At 33.8% G+C, this 18,956-nt stretch overlaps 2 protein-coding genes and 1 long non-coding RNA gene across 5 annotated transcripts; 2 read left to right on the top strand and 1 right to left on the bottom strand.

Annotated features, from left to right (window-relative positions):
* Positions 1-8,200: 8,200 nt before the first annotated feature.
* On the top strand, positions 8,201-15,329 carry LOC118057477 (uncharacterized). 2 transcript variants are annotated; one of them, XM_035070068.2, is made up of 13 exons: positions 8,201-8,780; positions 9,242-9,377; positions 9,690-9,823; positions 10,463-10,664; positions 11,009-11,247; positions 11,360-11,471; positions 11,679-11,823; positions 11,989-12,131; positions 12,262-12,431; positions 12,804-13,106; positions 13,186-13,241; positions 13,494-13,708; positions 14,058-15,329. In XM_035070068.2, exons 1-13 carry the CDS (start codon positions 8,571-8,573, stop codon positions 15,233-15,235), a joined length of 3,243 nt encoding a protein of 1,080 aa, XP_034925959.1. In that variant the 5' UTR covers positions 8,201-8,570; the 3' UTR covers positions 15,236-15,329. The 2 variants fall into 2 exon arrangements, with proteins under 2 accessions (XP_034925959.1, XP_073261119.1); XM_073405018.1 differs by lacking the exon at positions 8,201-8,780 and having other exon boundaries at positions 9,365-9,377; positions 10,558-10,664.
* An 842-nt stretch (positions 15,330-16,171) lies between these two features.
* On the top strand, positions 16,172-17,295 carry LOC118057478 (glutaredoxin-C1). 2 transcript variants are annotated; one of them, XM_035070070.2, is made up of 4 exons: positions 16,172-16,432; positions 16,643-16,731; positions 16,822-16,953; positions 17,077-17,295. In XM_035070070.2, the coding sequence occupies exons 1-4, from the start codon at positions 16,326-16,328 to the stop codon at positions 17,160-17,162; spliced, it is 414 nt and encodes a 137-aa protein (XP_034925961.1). In that variant the 5' UTR covers positions 16,172-16,325; the 3' UTR covers positions 17,163-17,295. The 2 variants fall into 2 exon arrangements, with proteins under 2 accessions (XP_034925961.1, XP_034925962.1); XM_035070071.2 differs by having other exon boundaries at positions 16,178-16,432; positions 16,855-16,953.
* A 423-nt stretch (positions 17,296-17,718) lies between these two features.
* LOC118057479 (uncharacterized) lies at positions 17,719-18,174 on the bottom strand. The gene is made up of 2 exons (XR_004688964.2): positions 17,870-18,174; positions 17,719-17,783 (listed from the first exon to the last, which is right to left on the bottom strand). It is a non-coding gene; the product is annotated as an uncharacterized lncRNA (long non-coding RNA).
* Positions 18,175-18,956: the final 782 nt, after the last annotated feature.

Below are 18,956 nucleotides of genomic sequence, written 5' to 3'. Positions count from 1 at the left end.
AAAAATGAAGAAAAAAATAGATTCAGAAATCAAATTAGAGGAAAAAAATTAAAAATTTAGATTGAATGATAAAATTAAAAAAAAAAATCAAAACCTTATAAAAGTGTCAAGAACAAAAATAAAAAATCAAAAGAATAAGGACTAATACTTAAATATACCTAAAGAAAAGGGACTACCCTTAAATTTTAAATGTTAAGCGTGGAATTCGGAGGAGGAGAGAGGGAAGAAGAAGAAAAGAAAGAAATAAAAGGTTATTCACGCCAAACCCAATGATCCTTTGCTACACACGTTACCTCTGAGAGGAGGAGAAGCAAGACGAATCAAATTATTGTCATGAAAGATAGTGTTTGACCAACAAGCAACACCACACTAGTTGCTTAGAAGGTGTAGGGGCTACTATGTGTTTAACGTGTGCTTGCACGCATTAGTAATCCTTTTTTTTAATAATTTTATCTGGTTAATTGAAGCAAAAATTTTGTGGATTAGTGAAATATTCAAAATTTAACTTGGAGATGACATGAGTCAACTAAAAAATATAAATGACATAGTATTAAACAATTAAAAATAAAATTTTAAGGATAAAAATGCTTATGTTCGATATGTTAAAAGTGGTCGAGATAGGGTATCTAATTAAACAAAAGATCTATGAACTAAACATAAAGGCATTGTCGTAAATACATAAACTTTGAACTATAAAAACATGTTCTTTCTTCTTTTTATGGCCGGCACCATTGTTCATGGGAGAAATAAGGGTTTATTTTATTTTCTTTCACTAGATTCATTAGAAAAAAACAAAAAAAAAGAAGATAAATTAAGGAGTAAGGTAGATTTTGTGAATTAAAAGAAATAATTCGAATCTTTTAGTGGTTTTGACGCTTAAAAAAGAGAAAAAATTGATTTTTCTTACAAATTTCTTCTTAAATTTGTGTTCCTAGGAGATAAGAATCACTCCTACATTGAATGATTGTAATTCTAATGTTTTAAAACTTGATATGTCGGAATTTAGTTATGAAAAGTTGAGTTGAATGTGTTAGGGTGTTTTAATTGATAGCTTTGCTTTGAAAATAAATTATTGAGTATAATAAAAGATGAGGTCATGTGGAATTAATACAAAATTAAAAAAAAAAATCATGCCTCCTTTTTGCATGGGAATTTCAGCCAAGATGGAATTGAAGGGTTTGAATTTACTAGTTTAAACTATTATGAGATTGTGTTACATGGTGTATAATATATGATGAATGTGTATGAAGGAAAAATTACATAAAAACCTAAGAAAAGAAATTAGTGTTTTTAAAGGGATATGACCAACCACTTTAAAAGAAGAACGATTAATGATGAAAATCCGAAGTAATTGTTTGTTTATTTGTGTGTTTAGTATTGTGATTGAATGAGTATATATTGTTGATAATTTGAAATATGCAGGGATAATGAAATTAATTTTTTTTTTTATGGTAAATAATATATTGTTTTTATTGGTACATGGAAGGTCCATAGGACCTACTCAACAGTAAGGGCTTATTTTATGCACTCAACATTAGGTAGATATTTAACACCTTAAATCTAAAATATTATTTACATTGTAATTTATAATTTCCTTAAAATATATCTTGACTTTATTTGAAAAATGATAAATTATTGGAGAAATTAGTTTTCTGATTAATGAGATTAGTGTTTGGGTTAATGGACAGCTAGATAAATTAGCTTCTTTTTTAATTTAACTAGTGCCTTGATTAATAGGAAATTAAAAAAACTAACTTCTTGATTAATGAACAATTGGAGAAACCAGTTCACTAGTTAACGAGACTAGTGCCTTTGTTAATGGACAATTATAGAAAATAGTTTCATTGGTCAACGGAATTAGTGCCTTGAATTAATGGGCAAATAAAAACACAATTAATTTAGTAATGAAATAAATGTCGGGGTTAGGCTAGTGAGGGTATTGGTATGCCTTTAAATTGTGTCAATTGTATTGATTTGTATAATTAAGAGTAAAACAAGAAATTAATTGGCTAGTTTTTTATGTGATAAATATATAGAAGAGATAATAATAGATAATCATTATAGATAAAAATAATTGTATTTGATATTGAATAAATTTTCAGATATCTTGTAACATCATGTAGAATGAGTAAATGATTAATAATTTTTTTTGTTAATTAATTGAAAATATAATTTTGTTAAAAGTTGGTATGTAATTAATATACATATTGGAAGTATTTATATCTTTTGTTAAATATTTCTCTTTATAAATAGACTTTTAATATGTTACTTTTCGTTTTGTTTAGTATTTTAGAACTTGAATCGTATAAAATCTAAACCATAATGTTCTACGTATCATGCTTTGTAATTGTTTATTAATTGTGGAAATTGACTTAGGGAATATTGGACTATAACCATGATGAGAAATGTAGCATGCTGAAAGTTAAGAATAACTTGATAAAACCCAAGGGTAAAGGAATAATCTACCTGAGATTTGGGTAGTAATATAGGCAATCAAGAAATTGAGCTCTAAAAAGTTAATAGCTGAAAAAAGATCAATAATAACAAAGCGAACATGATTTTGATTTAAACCAATCGACTGTTATCTTTATAAATTGATTTGGTCGATCATTTGGCGGATTGAGTAGTTAATTTTACTATTATCTCAATCGGTGGATACAATTAGTAAGGGAAATATTAGATTATAAACTAAAATAGTCGACCGTTATTATTTATAATAATCAAAATAAAAATCATGTATTTTCAATGACAATTAAATACATATACATGGAATGTTGGGTAAATAAATTTAGAATTATCATACAATTGCCCGCAAAACCAACCTAATTATTACAAAAATACTTGAAATCAAATACAAAAAATGCCTTGAATATAAGGCGCAAAAAAAATCCTCACACAAAGACATGCAAGTCATTTAATTGTTCATTAAAAAAAAAAAAATATCTTTTAATGTAAGCTTTAAAGAAATTTGAATCCAATGAAATCAGGGTCTTTTCAACTGCATTATAAAACAAAAAAATACACAATTATCCTCTTTTAAATTTTAGAATGTCAAATGGACCATCATGAAAAATAATAAATTACCCTTAATTATAATTTTAAAATTATTTAGAAATTATGATAGTGGTTGTAGTTTAAAGTGTTTTTTATTTAAAAATATATTAAAATAATATATTTTTTTTAATTTTTAAAATTATTTTAGATATCCACATCAAAATAATTTAAAAATATAATATAAAAATTTAATTAAAAAAAATCAGAAATTAAAGAGAGTGTGGTTTGTACCGTATTCCGTCCTTTATTTATTTAAATGTACTGTGTTCGGCCCTTTATTTATTTAAAAAATGTGATGGCCCTGCTCTCCCCTGAGTTCTAACTATGTACATGAACATGGCTATGAAAATGATAACCTCATACTTCAAGATCATCTTCTTCAATGCTCGGATGGATCCTGTAATCTCATGTTGCTCATAAGTTTTAGGGAGTCAGAGGAAAAATACGTAGCTGAACTCTCGGTGATAGCCATCATGGATGAGTAAAAAATCTAATTAATCAAGAAAATTAAGAATCATAAAAAAAAATTAATTAAATTAGAATATTTTTTAAAAAATTTAGTTCGGTTTTAATTTCATAAATCTAAAATAAAAAAACTAAAACCGAAAAGAATTCATTAGAATGTCCAAAAAACCTAAAAAAATAATATAATTTTCGGTTTTTAATATAAAATAACCAAATCGAATCAAAATTAATCGGTTGGAATCAGTTTTGATTTTTTTAAAATATTTTTTAAAATTTTAATTTGATTATTTTTATAGATATAAAGCAAATCAAACCGAAAATAATCACTTTTAATAACCATGAACAAGATTATATGTATCAATAGGTATTTTTAAAATATTATTTTCAATGTTAATTTTTAGAGAAATTAAATTGCAAATAGAAGGTAAGATCTCTCATTTAATTTATTTTTATCAATTTTTTATGATTTAAATTCTATTTATAAATCAAATCAATACTTTCAGATTCCAAACACAAATTAATTTATTACAAATCAAACAATATATCTCTACATTAGCTGCTGACGAAAAGAATACCTGCATCATTACAATAGTTGCTTCATGCACATAGTGGAACTTACTTTCCATTAAACAAACAATAAAAAAAACATCATCAACATCACTTCTATGTTAAGACCGTCGGTTGCCCAAAAAATTAGAGATGCTTCGGCTGTTTGTTTTTATATTTTAAAAATATTTTTTAAAAAATTAATATTTTTTATTTAAAATTAATATTTTTTAATATTTTTTATATCATTTTAATACGCTTGATTTTAAAAATAATTTTTTAAAAATAAAAATATTATTAAATAAAAATTATTTTAAAAAACAACAATAACCATACTTCTAAAAAAACCCAACTAAAAAAGGATTTGCTATTTCTATATATCTCCATCACATTATGTATTTGATATTAGCTTAATTAAGTGAATAAGCTATCATCAAGTCTCCTTCCCCTTTAAAAAAAAACTTAGTTTTTTCCCCTAAAGTAGTTATCTAGCAGCCATTGATGCATGAAAATCACAGCAGGCAACCTTTCTTTTATTTTTTTTATTTTTTTTCCATACCTTTATGAGAGGAATATGCGATACTTATGAACTTTATTTTACGACAGTAAAGTAGCAGTGGAAGTTTAAACTTTTTAGTAAGCAGATGGCTGAATTTGGGGCCGGCAAACGTAAATTAAACTATATTTAAATGTTAATAAGAATAGAACCGATTCCCCCACAAACCTTAGAATATCTGCCCAAACTCCAATGTTCCCTTTCTCTAATTATAATTAGTTGCCCCCTTAGAGCAGGAAAATAAAAAAAAAGGTATATATGTGTGTGTGTCTTAAAATTTTAGTGTAATAAAAATCCTTGATAAAAAGAATTTATGTTAAACTAGTTAATTAAGATTTTTATTTACTAGATTCTTTATTAAATTATGTGCATAATAGTATTGAATATCAATTGAGAGGTTAAATATTTATATGTTTTGGTGTTTTCAACAATGCATGGAGCACGAGCATACCCTACCACAAGAAGTTAATTATAACTTGTATAGTCTTGGATTTCATTAAACTAATTAATTATTTCTTATTGTTTTAAAAATTTCAATCTCTATATTCTTAAATTGATTCAAAATGTAACCCCCCCCCCATAACTTTCGTGTTTTCTTTTCAATTTACTTTGAACTTTTGCTTCAAGTTACATAAAAAAAGGAAAGAAATAATTCGTTAATATGAAAATATTTATGAGAAAAAAGGCATCCTTCGATTAAGTATGATGAACATTGATGAAGAAATTCTTGATAAAAAAAAGTTATACAAGTGTTAGTGTCCGTTAACATGGATACTCTTCGAAACAAATGAGGGTGGTCCGTCCAATAGCGAGTCTTTCAGATGGTCCTGTGTCTGTAATCACCTTTCTGGAGTCCTGTTAGATATAATTCAAGAGTAGAAAGCACATGATTTTGAGCTACGGGCTGCTTCGTTTGAGTTGGTATACACTGGTTCAGACGATTTTAAATTTAGTTTCCTGGGATTTAAGGGATGGTTCTTTCTAAGGGCGCCTATTTTAGAATTCGAAGGTCTATAAGATGCATGGGTGCCTGTTGCATTGCGAAGAGAGTTCTAATATCTTAGTCACCGGTAGTTATGATTAGCATGGGATGTAAGATCAATTTCAAAACCAGTCAGTGAAACCTCAGTCTGTTGAGGGGGAGGAGTTTAGGCAGTCAAGCACCACCAAAATGTACCAGGCGCGGGTCTTGGGAGCTTGCATGCACATTGATGGCTTTGCAGTTGTCAAGATTGATGAGGAGAAAGGTGAAGTGATGGAAACCTTTATCAAGCAGATTGGGAGTAGCAGACAATGCTTTTCCAGTATTTGTGATTGTTTATTCAAAGTAGTGCTCAGGCAGCCATCCCTAAAACACGGGTCCTGGTATGCTTTCATTATGATGCCTACGCATATGGGAGAAGCAGACATTGCTTTTCATCTGTTCTTATTTCAACCACTCAAATTGTTATTAATTCCTAGGATCTCTTTATGGTCGTGGGTCTTTCTTCACTTATTCCTGGTCTGAATGTTATGTCAGCTCTGGCATAATTTGTGGTCTCCACAAACTCTTAAGATCAAGTCACTTCCATCATCATCTAATAATAGAATTGGAGAGCAAAGCATGGACCTATCATTGGTGTTGAAGCGGTCGAAATTTCCGGTGGTAAAATATTTGCACTTCATATCGCTGTGGCGGATGCTGCTTTCCTTGTATTGGAAACAGAAAGAACCTTTACTACACCATCCAACCCTGTCAATGGCGATTTAGATTGGTTCACTTTGGTTCGAGTTTTGACCATGTATGGAGAGAACAAAAGGTGCACTTCAACGCTTGGAAGTTGTAAGAAGAGCTTCTGGGCTGGGTTCCACCATTGCAGTACTCTTCTTCCCCTGTGGCCCTTACCTATGCATCGTTCGGGCTTTTGGAGATCTGTCCGTGATCAAGGCCTGGTTTGTCCTAGTCTCGTGCCTAACCAACTTTAATGGGCTGCTCTGTTCATGTTTTGTCATCAAATGGGGATGATATTTCACTCATGCGCCTCCATTTTGAGTGAGATTGTGGTCCTGTACATCCATGGTCTTGTGACTCTTGTGTTGTCCTAACTGGGATTTAACGTTTCTGTCCCTTATTTTGTCCAAGAGAATATCTTTTTACCACAGAAAAATGAAGTCAGGCACCTCCAATACCCATGTCGAGACATGGGTGTGTTGCAGTTGTTGAGGCCAGCTAGCTCATTCTATCTTTGGTTGCTAGTACATTCTTGAGGGTTGTCCTCTCTTTTATTCTTTCTATTCCCTATTTATTCTTTATTTGTATTTTCTTCTTGATTCTGCTTGGAAAGAGTTAGAATTGGACACCATGGCCTCAGACAGAGGATGCTATTGTTGAACTAAAGAGATAATGTTTTTGAGGTTGAGCTTTGAAGACAGGTGGTTTATCTCACAGTGACAACCGCCGCCGCTCACATGTCGCTAGAGAGATGGGTAAAGAAGTTCATAATTTGTTGTCTTTGGTTTTTTTTCCCCCTACTGTGTAGGGCCTGAACAACCAGAGGACAACATTTCGAGGGTTGACGAAATAGTTGTGGCTTTGCATTTATCTTCGAGGTAAATAGTAAATGCTTCCAACTGCACATAGACCCTTCATCCACTTCACAAGAAGTTCATAATTATATCCCTGAAAAAGTTAAGAAATTAACAAGTTGGTCGAGAAATTGATTCTTGACTTCTTGGATTCTCCCTTCTTTGCGAGGAATTACAGACACTTGGTCAAGAGAACCCTTCAGCATGGCAAGTTTTTAATGTAACAATGGCCATAGCAAAAACAAGCGAAATATGAATGATTGATAGTATGATCAATGGCAAAGATTCTGGACAAGGAAGCTAGCTGGTTTGAGTCACATAAAAAAACAAAAAAAACAAAAGGGGACATAGAGGTGGGGTTGGTAGTTCGAATCTGCTAGCAATGCAAACAACATGTTTGTTAGGAACGTATGATAAAGAATTAACTGCAATGGAAGAATAACATGGTCTCTGTCCATGGAAGGTCGTCCATGCACGTGGAACTGTTTTCTTTCTTTCTTTCTTTCTTTCTTTCTTTCTTTGTGATGGAAGGAAGAAAATCAATCTATCCTCTACTAGCCAACGAATTTTCACAGAAGAAAATAATCAATATATATATATATATATATATATATATATATATAACATTGATTGGTCGACTGTGAACACATGCTTTATGAGACATTGAAATTTGAAAGAATGTGCCTTGTCCCTTTTTATTTTATTTTTTAAAAAACGAAATATATATCCCGGTGTAAGTTTCATTGATGTACGAATAAATCCCACTAATAAACAAAAGGTTATTGTAAGAAATATGAAAATAGTTGCTGGTATTTGTAATATAATTGCAGAGGAGATAGTAAGATTTAATGGCTGAAATTAATTCAATATAATCTTCTTTCAATGAATGGCTAATCTACTACGGGCCTTACATTTTTCTGTTGTCGTTGTCGTGAGTGCAGATGACGTTATGAATCATGGAGGAGCCAAATTTCAACAGAGAGCTACTGGCTAAGCTTGAAGCTTTTCAGTCCCTGACAAGATTTTATGGCAAAATCAGAAAGGATGCTTCTTTATAATTGCCTAGCCTGTCTTCTTTCAACTACTCTCTCTCTCTCTCTCCCCCTTATCTTTTGCTAAAACAGTCTCGTCCAGCAGTGTCAGTCTCATGTGCACTATCCTTGAAGCACAACCTTCATCAACCAATAACATTTTATTCTAATCCACTCTCTTACTTCCATTTACTCTTCTCTGTCTTTCTTTACCACACCTTTTCAGTCTTCTTCCCATGCAATGCCCTTCTCTCTGTAGCTTAACACTGTACCAAACCCCACAAATGTCTCTCACTGTCTTGTAGATTTTAGCCTCTAAATGGTTCAGTCATCAATTTAGAGTCTATTCGGAAATGGGTTGGCCCAAGCTTTCATGGTTGGTTGTGCTTTGTTGGGTTCTTTCATTTCCGTGCTTTAGAGCTCTCGGTGATGATGCAGAGGCGTCTGTGAACTTCTTGAAGGCTCCTCATGCATTTTCACACTTGAACACAGCCACATTTGAGTTTCAAGTTCTGGTGGGTGGCCATGTGAACTCCTGCACAAACTGTAGCATCAGTTGCAAGGTTAGTTCATCTCTCAACTTACACTTGTTGCTGCTTTTGCTGTACTTTATTTTGGGTGCTCCCTTTTTTTCCTTTTTTGATTAATAGTTTTCGGTGCTTCTTTAGTCTCCTTTTCTTTCATATAGTTGAATTATTATCATATGCATTATATTCTGTCAAAGATGGGCAAGTTATTGATTTTCTGTGGTTAATCTGCTTTGGGGGTTTGCTGATATGCTGTTGGGTCTTCACAAGTGCTGAGTAAGCACCATACCTGTAAATGCACTTCTTATGACAGAAAAACTAAGACTTTCTTATCAATCATTTGAAGAAAACTCATCCAGAAAAGGAATCTGAAGAAAATATTAGAAAATTTGTTTTTAATTTTCTGGTTTAGTGGCACTGCTGGTTCATTCAGTTGGCCATTTCCTTTTCCTTTTAGCTGGTTGCTCATTCCTTGTAACTGAATAAAATGCGTGCAGCTGGATAGTGGCCCTGAATCTGACTGTGGAGCTAGTAAGATTTCGTACCAGGGCTTGCAGGATGGAAATCATACGTTTGAGGTTTGCATCAATGGGTCTCAAAGAGTTGGCTGTGCTACCTATAACTGGACTGTTGGTTAAGAAACCTTCCTTCATTCTTTTTGAGTAAATATTGTGAAATTCTTTTATTTTCTTCGTAATTGTATAAATGTTTTGGCTGATTTGCGCTCTGGGAAAGCATAATCACAGCTCAAATTCACAAAACACAAATACTGAATGAGTTCTAGCTTATAAACAAATGCTGTCTATAAAGAAGGCTAGGTTCATGAAGTTGCAAAACTGAAATTGAGCATGCAATTCCTTGTAAATTTACAGTTGGGATTTTAGCACTTGGAAACAATTATAGAGACTTTGAATTTTTTTCTAATATCAGCTATACTTTGTGCAGATACCATCCCCCCAACAGCATATATAACTGCATCAAAATTATTCACGAATGCTTTGAATGTCTCTGTAAATGTTTCTTTCACTGAACCCTGCACTGGAGGAGGTTTTGGATGTTCGTCTGTGAATGCGTGCAACGTGAGTAGCTTCAATGAAAATATATTAAACTCCTTTTTTTCTTTCATGTGCGCACTCAATGTTATCGGTTTATATTAGCTATTGTCATTTATAATTGTGAAACATTATGATAGAAACTACCTTCGATCTTTCCCACTGTTGAAAAATAGTTTTGTTTGATTCACATGGGTGTCTTGAACATAGATTCCAGAAAATCCCAAATAAGATTGATTGTGAGTCATCTCTTTCAAAGGATTGCAATTTCTCCAGTGACTACTCTACAGCAAGAAACAAACAAACATAAGTAGATAAGCACTGTTGAAAATGCTGCGTGCTCATTTGTTGATGCGTTTATACTGAAGTTTCTTATGATTTTCAGACTTAACATGAGTATTTTGGTTCTCCTAGATCAATAGATTTTAAAATATCCCAATATCGAGGCGGATTTGGTATATGATTGCATGGAATGGTTCAAAGGGATACATATAGCGACCCCAACTAGTTTGGAACTGAGACGTGGTTGTTGTTGCTTAGATCAATTGACAGTTAATGGTATTCCTAGGTCTACGAAGAAGAGTAAATAAGCTGTTACATACTTTTTGTTCGTGTGAAGTATTGACTGAAATTAGTTCTTATAGATTTCTATGCGTCATTATACAGCTGTTAGTCTATGGTGCTGGCCAAGTAATACCATCCTCACTCACTGTTCTGGAACCAAATCTGAAATATAATCTTCTGGTGGATTTGTCTCCTAGTGTTCTGTATGGACGTGTGATACTGGTAATGGATAAGAACTTCTGTACTGACACTGCTGGAAACAGATTTACAAGAGCTGCTAATTCAAGTTTCTTTGTGCATTTTGGTGAGTTTTGTTTATCATTCCTCAATTTTTTTTTATAGAACCATTGCGTGCAGCACTTTTCATTGAAGACTTTTTTTTTTTTTTTAATTTCTTCGAGCTCAATAAGAAGCTTAACAAATATTAAACTGTTCAAATTTTGTGTGCCTTTTATACTGTGTTCTTGCCTTATAAGACTTTATTCATAGCTATATAGAAGCAGGTAGTTTCTGTAATTCTCATTTAAGAATTGAACTTACTGGAAGGCTTTAATTAAGCATCATCTTCCAGCTTTCTGTTTGATTTTTTTTTTCCTGTTTCTATCGAAGTTTTCTTATCTTGCCCTGTTGATTTGGTTTATTCTACAGATAGAAGAACTGTGTTTGTTGACCTGAGGATTCACATTCCAGAGAAGCTACTCCAACTTAATAATGAAATCAGAACGGTCAAGGCAACTAATAATGATGATAACTTGAAGTTTTACATGTACTTTTCAGAACCTATTTTGAATTCATCTGCAGAACTTCTAAATTCTCTCAACACAAGTCAGGGAGTTCTTCTTCCTATAAGTGGAGAAAACCTTGGGAACCGAAGATTTGGCTTTCAGGTCAGTTTGTGTGTGCAGTTAAATTTTGTGTCTGGATGCCATGTCTCGGTCTTTGAACCATTTTTTGCTCTTATGTTTTGATGCTTACTGCATTTGTGCTGTCTTCTTTCAGGTTGCAAATTTATCCAGCATTGCAGTTGTTACAATTGGCCTTCTTTCAAATTCAATAATAAGCAGGCCAGGGACTTCAGTTTCTCCGATTGCCCCAGTTACTTTCCTTTACGGTACAATCTACCACAGTTATAAGAGGTTATAAAAAAGGAAAAAAAATGCTAAAACATTTAGGTTTCATACTCTCCCTTGTTGAAATTGAATACTTTCAGATTGATAAGTTTTTGTTCCCTTTACAAGTAATTGGGCTAAATATGTTCATATGAGGTATTTGAGATATCATTATACTCTTCTGACATGGCTATTAATGCAAGTTTCAGATTCTCAAAGGCCAGCTGTGAGACTGAGTACATCTTCTAATACAAGGACGAAGGAACATAGCATTCCAATATCAATTAAGTTCGGGAAGCCAGTGTTTGGTTTCAACTCCTCTTTTCTATCAATCTCAGGGGGTCATTTGCAGGGGTAAGCCAATTTTCACCCACTTGTATGGTACAATTACCTACGTACACGAAAGTGATCGCACGTACACACACCCTCACACACACCACAAAAACAGTAAAATAGTTGAACAAAATCTGCTGAATAGTTTTGCAAAACAATTTACTCTTTTGTTTTAATGCAATCCAGCTTTCATGAAATAAGTAGGAGCAAATACATTGCAGAGATAAAAGCAGATGATGATATCTTATCTGTCAGCATTCCTCAAAATGTAATTGGAGATGTTGCTGGAAATAAAAATCTAGCATCTAATATTTTACAAGTGAGACATTGTAAGGAATTCATTTTTCTTCAACTATTCGTTCTGTGTTCTATTGATGTATAGTGTACAGGTCTTGCAGGTGATTTCCTTGGGTCTTTTTGGGTGTTTCGCTGATATATGTTCTTGAAATATATTTTCAGATTCTGTGCCCACGATATCTTCTGTAATCTCTGCTTTTGCAACTGCTTGTTTCCTGGCTACATCTCTTGCTGCTGGGCTGCTCACTTTGTCAACTGCAAGCCTTCTGTCAGCTGCGGCATTTTCAAGACCTTCTTGTTTGCTGACTGCTGAACCTACAAGGAATATTTTTGTATGATACTACCCTAAAGAAAAGTTATCTCCTTCACGTGGTTATTTCATGACATTTTACAATTTCTAACAGTTCTACATTTGGGCTGGAAAGGTTTTCTGCTGTTCTAAAATTTATTTTCTGCACTTCCTGATGATTAAAATCCAACCAGTCTGCACCTCAAATTCAAATGATCTTAAGATACTGTAGACGTGTTTCAGTACACTCCCAATTGTCTTTCATATGCACAAGAGTGCAGTTCTTAATTCTAACTTGCAAGAGATGAATTGGTGTTGAAATTAGTGGAGTGAAAATTATGAAGTGTAATCGTAAACTTTGTATTTCCACCATCATGAAAATTAAGAGAAATTTATATCTTTGTTTTATACACAGAGAACTGCATGCCATATTCAGGTCTTTGCAATGTCTAGATGGTTGGCTGTTACGCTGCCAGTCGAATATTATGAGCTTGCAAGAAATTTACAGTGGAGTATTCCTTACTTCAGTCTCCCATGGGAAACTGGGTATATTCAACCAATCATGGTGAAATCAAATTCCTCTTCTGGTGCACATTCCTATCTATCTAAAACTCACGATGTATCCCTGAGCATGCAACTGAAAGGGAAGAGCGTGAACAAGTCTTCACCGGTGTATGGATTGCCCCTTTCTCCAATGGAGTACTTACAATTTTTTGAGGTCAGGAACCATTTTCCAGATACTTGTTCTCAACTTCAAATACTTCTTTTATATGACAGGTTCCATTATTCATCTGCAGAGCCAAAGTTTTAAACCCGAAGCAGAACATATCTTGGATCCACAACATTCGAATGGGTGAGGTTTTGCTTCTTTTTTCCCCCTCCAATATGCCCTTCAGCCTTTTCATGCCAGAGACATGATGAAAGTTCATGTTTAACAAAAAGGAATCCTAGAACATATCATATTAAATGCTAATTTATTCAATCATTTTGCATTGGTGCTACCGATTTCTTTTTTGTTAATTATCTTGCATTATTGCAAAATGGTGTTCATTATCAAAACATTTAATGTGATTGCTTGATGCTTTTGTTTTTCATTCTCTTGTAGGTGGAGGGATTTTGACAGAAGCATGTTCTGGTTAGCTGTAATTGGTGGCAGTATGATACTGCTCCATGCCATACTCTTATTTATTCTAAAATTGAGGAAGGGAAACACTGAAAAGCAGAGGGACTATGGGGCACTGACCCTCCCAAGATTTGAGATATTTCTCGCGTTTCTTGCTTTGCCTTGTATTTGTGTGGCCTCTGCTTCTCTAGTTAGAGGTACCCTTCATTTTCATTTTTCTTCCTTTAATATATCACCTTGTCCATGCATTCCACTTGAAGCAATATAAGCTTCCAGCTCCGCTCTTGTTATCTTTCCAAGCAAATCGTTTATATCATGATCATGCACTTAACCACCGCTGCATATACTGCTGTATACTAGTTACGTACAAGGTTGAGAATCCGTGCTGTAAACTTCCATTCATTGTCGGAGATGGTGTTGATCCACCGCGTCGATTGATATGTATATCTGTCACAGCATCTAACTGCATTACACTCCTGCCATACCTGTTAACTCGAAAGCATACAACTCGTTACATTTAATTGATGTTTGTTCTTATGGTTCAAGGAGGAACAACATCAGGGATTATAGTTGGCATTTTGCTGCTTGGTGTGGTGGGGTTTTTACTGCTGGCCTTGTTCCTGATTCTGTCTATTGGAATCACATTTGGAAAGCTACTTCAGTACAAGGAAGTCCATCAAGAAGGACAGATTTTTCACTGGTATCAAGATATTATCCGAGTAACTTTAGGTCCTGGCAAGAGAGGCCAGTGGACGTGGAAGAATCAACAGAAGTCTGTTTATCTAATCAGGTTAGGTGCTTTATTTGAAGATCTACGAGGCCCCCCTAAATACATGCTCTCGCAAATTGCTGGGGTTCCCCGCAACCAAGGGGATCGTATCATTGCCTCTGATGATGAAACAGAAGATGCAGAAGCACCATTTATTCAGAAGCTGTTTGGAGTTCTTAGAATATACTACACGCTGCTTGAGGCAGTCAAGAGAGTTTCTTTAGGCATTCTGGCTGGTGTCTACTTGGATAGCTGGTCCTCTAAAACTCCAACAGTCGTCTTATTGTCCATCACTTGCTTTCAGCTCTTCTTCCTCGTCCTCAAGAAGCCTTTTATTAAGAAAAAGGTCCAACTGGTAGAGATCATCTCTATCTCCTGCCAAGTAGGTATTTTTGCTACTTGTTTCATTCTCTTGGAGAAGGAATTATCAACTGGAGAAGAAACCAAGGTTGGAATCTTCATGATTGCACTGTTCTTAATCGGATTCGTCGCGCAGATGGTCAATGAATGGTATGCATTGTATAGACAGATACTGCGGCTGGATCCCTCCGAGAAGTATTTCTTGACAGGTCTGAAAACCGCATCCATTGGATTTCTCTTGTTTTTCATTTCAAAAAGACTGAGCCAGGACCTGGAAAGCAAATTACCAGCTAAACGAAGAAGCGATGGAGAAACTGGGGGAGAGGCTGGCTCCTCCGTTGACAGGAACAAAAGCTCAGGGAGCCCTGGCACGCCGGATAAACCATGGCAGAAACAGCTGAGAGAATTAGCAAGGGCTAGCTTTACCAAAGAAAGAAGTGGATCACGGAATGATCCTTCGACCAGTCGAACTAAGTGGAGTGGATTTTGGACAAACAAAAGGAGCGGGAGCTCATCTCAAAAGACCTCTTCGGATTCCAAGTCCAAAACAAAGTGGTTGTACGAAGATTTAGAAGAAATTTTTGCATCAAAATGAGATTAAAGCATCCATGTATCCTTGACACTAGCTTTTGAGAATCTTCATATGGTTGATTGTGCATACCCTTAAAATTGGATGACTCAAAGTGTTATGAGTTTGGTAAAGTAAGCTGTGAGGTTTAACTGATTTAATATGTTGAAATATTAAAAAAAAATTAAAATTAAAAAAAATGAAATGAAATCATTTTTTTTATTAATAGTTTATATTATTTTTAGACTTATTAAATTAATTAATTTATATTAAAATAATTTTTGTGAGATTAGATTTCAAATCAAGATTAAATAAAGAGTATAGATTAATTTTTTTCATTTAATTCAATCCGTAGCATTGCACAGGATAGAAAACCAGCAATCACTAAGTAACTGTAGAAAAGGCATAACAGTTTGTTGCTTTTTTGTTTTTTGAATTATTATTATTATTTCTTATCTTTATTATGAAACTGCTTTTCTTGGTTGACTTTTATATATATATATATATATATATATATATATATATATATATATATATATATAAGAGAGAGAATCAATACAAGCAAAAGCAAAAGCTTGATAGATCTCCCTTACACCTATCTCTCTACGTGCTTTGATTGTAAGATATTATTTGATATTTTTGGTAAAACGGTGATTTTTTAAAAAAAATTTAATGTTTTTTAAATTATTTTAATAAAATAATATCAAAAATAATTTTTTTAAAATAAAAAAAATATTATTTTAATATATTTCAAAATAAAAATTTCTTTTTAAAAAATAATTTTTATTACATTCTCTAATAGCTGAAGAGTTTATTTATCTTTGTATTTTTAAATTATTTTGATAGGTTAAAGTTAAAAATAAAATTTTTAAAATAAAAAAAATTATTTTAATATATTTTTAAATAAAAATAAACTTTAAAAACAACCAATATAAATATTAATATACAAAACGGGCTCTGAATATGACGATAAGCAAGGGTGTAGTTAAGACGAACTCAAGGCGCCTGTGAGTTGTGTTTATCGCTTGCCAATCACACCTGTTCTCTTCTCGGTTGCTTTTTGCCGTCCTCTCTATGCCTTCTCCTATATAACAAAACCAGATCACCAATACAGAAAATGGGTTCGCTGTTAAGTTCTTCAATCAAGATGAGCAAGCAAGAACTTGATGCTGCGCTAAAAAAGGCTAAGGAACTCGCCTCCTCTGCTCCCGTCGTTGTTTTCAGGTTTTATTACCCTCAAAATTTACAATTACAGGGTTCTTTGTTTATATTTCTTTATGATTAATATCCCCATTAGGCCATTAAGCTGTAATTTATAAGATACTGTTGTTATTATTGTTTCAGTTATGAATTCATCTTTCTGGGTTTGTTTGTTTTTGTATGATGATTTGGGAGACTAGATTCAAGTCTTGAGTTTTATTTTTCTTCACACAGCAAAACCTACTGCGGCTATTGCAATAGGGTGAAGCAACTTCTGACACAGGTAGGAGCAACTTACAAAGTCGTTGAGCTGGATGAGCTAAGTAAGATTACCATACCTTTCTTGGTTGATCCTTTGTTCCAGTTGGTATTTGCGTTTTGATGAAATTGTTAGTTTTCATATCGATTTACAGAATATAAAAAAAGAGTCTTTCAATGTTTTGAAGGTGATGGATCTCAACTTCAATCAGCACTAGCGCACTGGACTGGGCGAGGAACAGTGCCTAATGTGTTCATCGGAGGGAAACAAATTGGTGGTTGCGACAGTAAGTTCCGTCATCTTCTTTTTATTGCTTGCTTCTCTAATTTTCATGGCCACTGTTGATATGACATAAAAATTTATCAACGATTACATCTGTTTCAATGTACGCTCACTTTTGTTGCTGCAGCCGTTGTAGAGAAGCACCAACGCAACGAACTCTTGCCTCTTCTCCAAGATGCTGCTGCCACAGCTAAAACCTCTGCCCAGCTTTGATTATACATCGAAGACTTGATGAATCTTGTACTAAAAGTTGGAAAAATGTTTCCCGTATCACCAATGTACCTGAATTCCAATCGTGCACCAAACTAAATGAGGTGTTAACATCAATAATGTTGGTATTTTTATCTGTTGTGATGCTTTTTTTTCTTTCTTGCTATATTTTGATTTCTCCAGCTCCTGAGTTTGTAGTTCCTCTTGACCCGAAACCCACCTTTTGGATGTGTGCTATGGATGGTAGCATTAAACAAAAACCTATCAGTCAAAGAAATTTCGATTAAAATTCATGAGAACTTTGTCATGCAGCCAGACAACCCTGCCATTAATGTTCAGAAACAACTTGCCAAAATAAATCAACCCATTGACAACCTATCAGTATGTTTGAATTTTCCTTATGCTATAGTACAACACATAGTAACAAGCCATCTAAAATTTGGCTGTGTAAAAACTTTTGCACGGAGGGGAATCACAAAGATGTTTCGTTTCTTCACTGTAGAATCGCCTGTGGTGTGCCTGTATCAAGGTTTTTTTTTTTTTTTTTTTTTTTCTGGTCTTCAAAATGTTCAAGCTCCGGTAAAAATTTCAGGCGACCTTAGCAACAGAATCTTCTTTCAATCTCTGTAGTTGTCAACCAGAGTAGATATGAGAATTGGCAAACGTTAAATTCTAAAATTCCCACCAATTTAAAACTAAGTCCCACTTACATTAGAAGTCTCTATCCATAAATTAAGCGTGACAAGAGCTTTCCCTGATAATTGCGTCTCTCGAGCCAAAACCACTCCCTCTGCTAAACTATTTGTACGGCCACTGACAAAGAGTGCAGCTGCTGCATTTAGGATCTGAAAGATTATTCTTGCATTAGAACTCTGTTCACAAGTACTGGTTCTTTCTACACGCAGGCGCATATGCAAAGAACTAAAGAACTGTCACATGAAATAAAAGCTCTGTCAAAGAAACTCGCAATGGCACCTTTCTCGCCTTTCTCACCTGACACTACACGTTTTAAACTTTCTGCCAAAGTCCACTATCAAATGCACTTCGTATCAGCGATTCAAGTAACCATAGACATCTGAGGAAACTCATTGATAAGTAACAAAGACGCAGTCACTTTCCAGTATAAGAGAAAGAACAAAATACAAGTGTGTGATGAGCTCACGTTGATCACATGAAAATTTTGATATCTTTTCGGGGTTGACTTCACACACTACTCCAGCTCCTGTATTCCGATCATTGTCAGAAGATGAGATCTAAACATGCAAATGCAGGATAACCAAGAGATAACAGCTAGAGAAAGCTAAATCCAGCTATATCTTCCCTTCTGGCATAATGGTATTTACTTTTAAGGAAGAAATCTTACCAAGGGGATTCATTTCATCCAAGCCCTCTGAATGAACAACCAATGCTCTCTTCATGCCAAGGCTTTAGTGATGAGATATCAAGGAATTTCCACATGAAAAGAAAAAACACAAGGAAACAGAATGATCTCGTCTTTTTATGAAAAAAGGTAGCCTTAGTGATGAGATATCAAGGCTAAAAATTAGGAGATTAAATGATGTAGAGAAAATCTCTTCAATCCCATCAGATTTCTTCATAATGATAAAATTCTTAATTTTGTCAATTTCCCATCAGATTAAGAAAAAAACTCACCCTCTAGCTTGCATCAGGGTTTCCGCATTGAAAAAGATCTTTTTTGGCGTTAATCCCCTCATAAAGTTGTAGCCCGTAGATCAATTATGGTTTTTGAACCGTATGATTTCAATGTCTGATTTTAATAGCTGGAGCTCAAGATAT

This window comes from Populus alba, chromosome 15 (assembly GCF_005239225.2).
Source record: "Populus alba chromosome 15, ASM523922v2, whole genome shotgun sequence".
In the NCBI taxonomy this organism is placed as follows: Eukaryota; Viridiplantae; Streptophyta; class Magnoliopsida; order Malpighiales; family Salicaceae; genus Populus; species Populus alba.
Note: the sequence above shows the minus strand (reverse complement) of the source record. Positions and strands in the feature narration are given on the sequence as shown.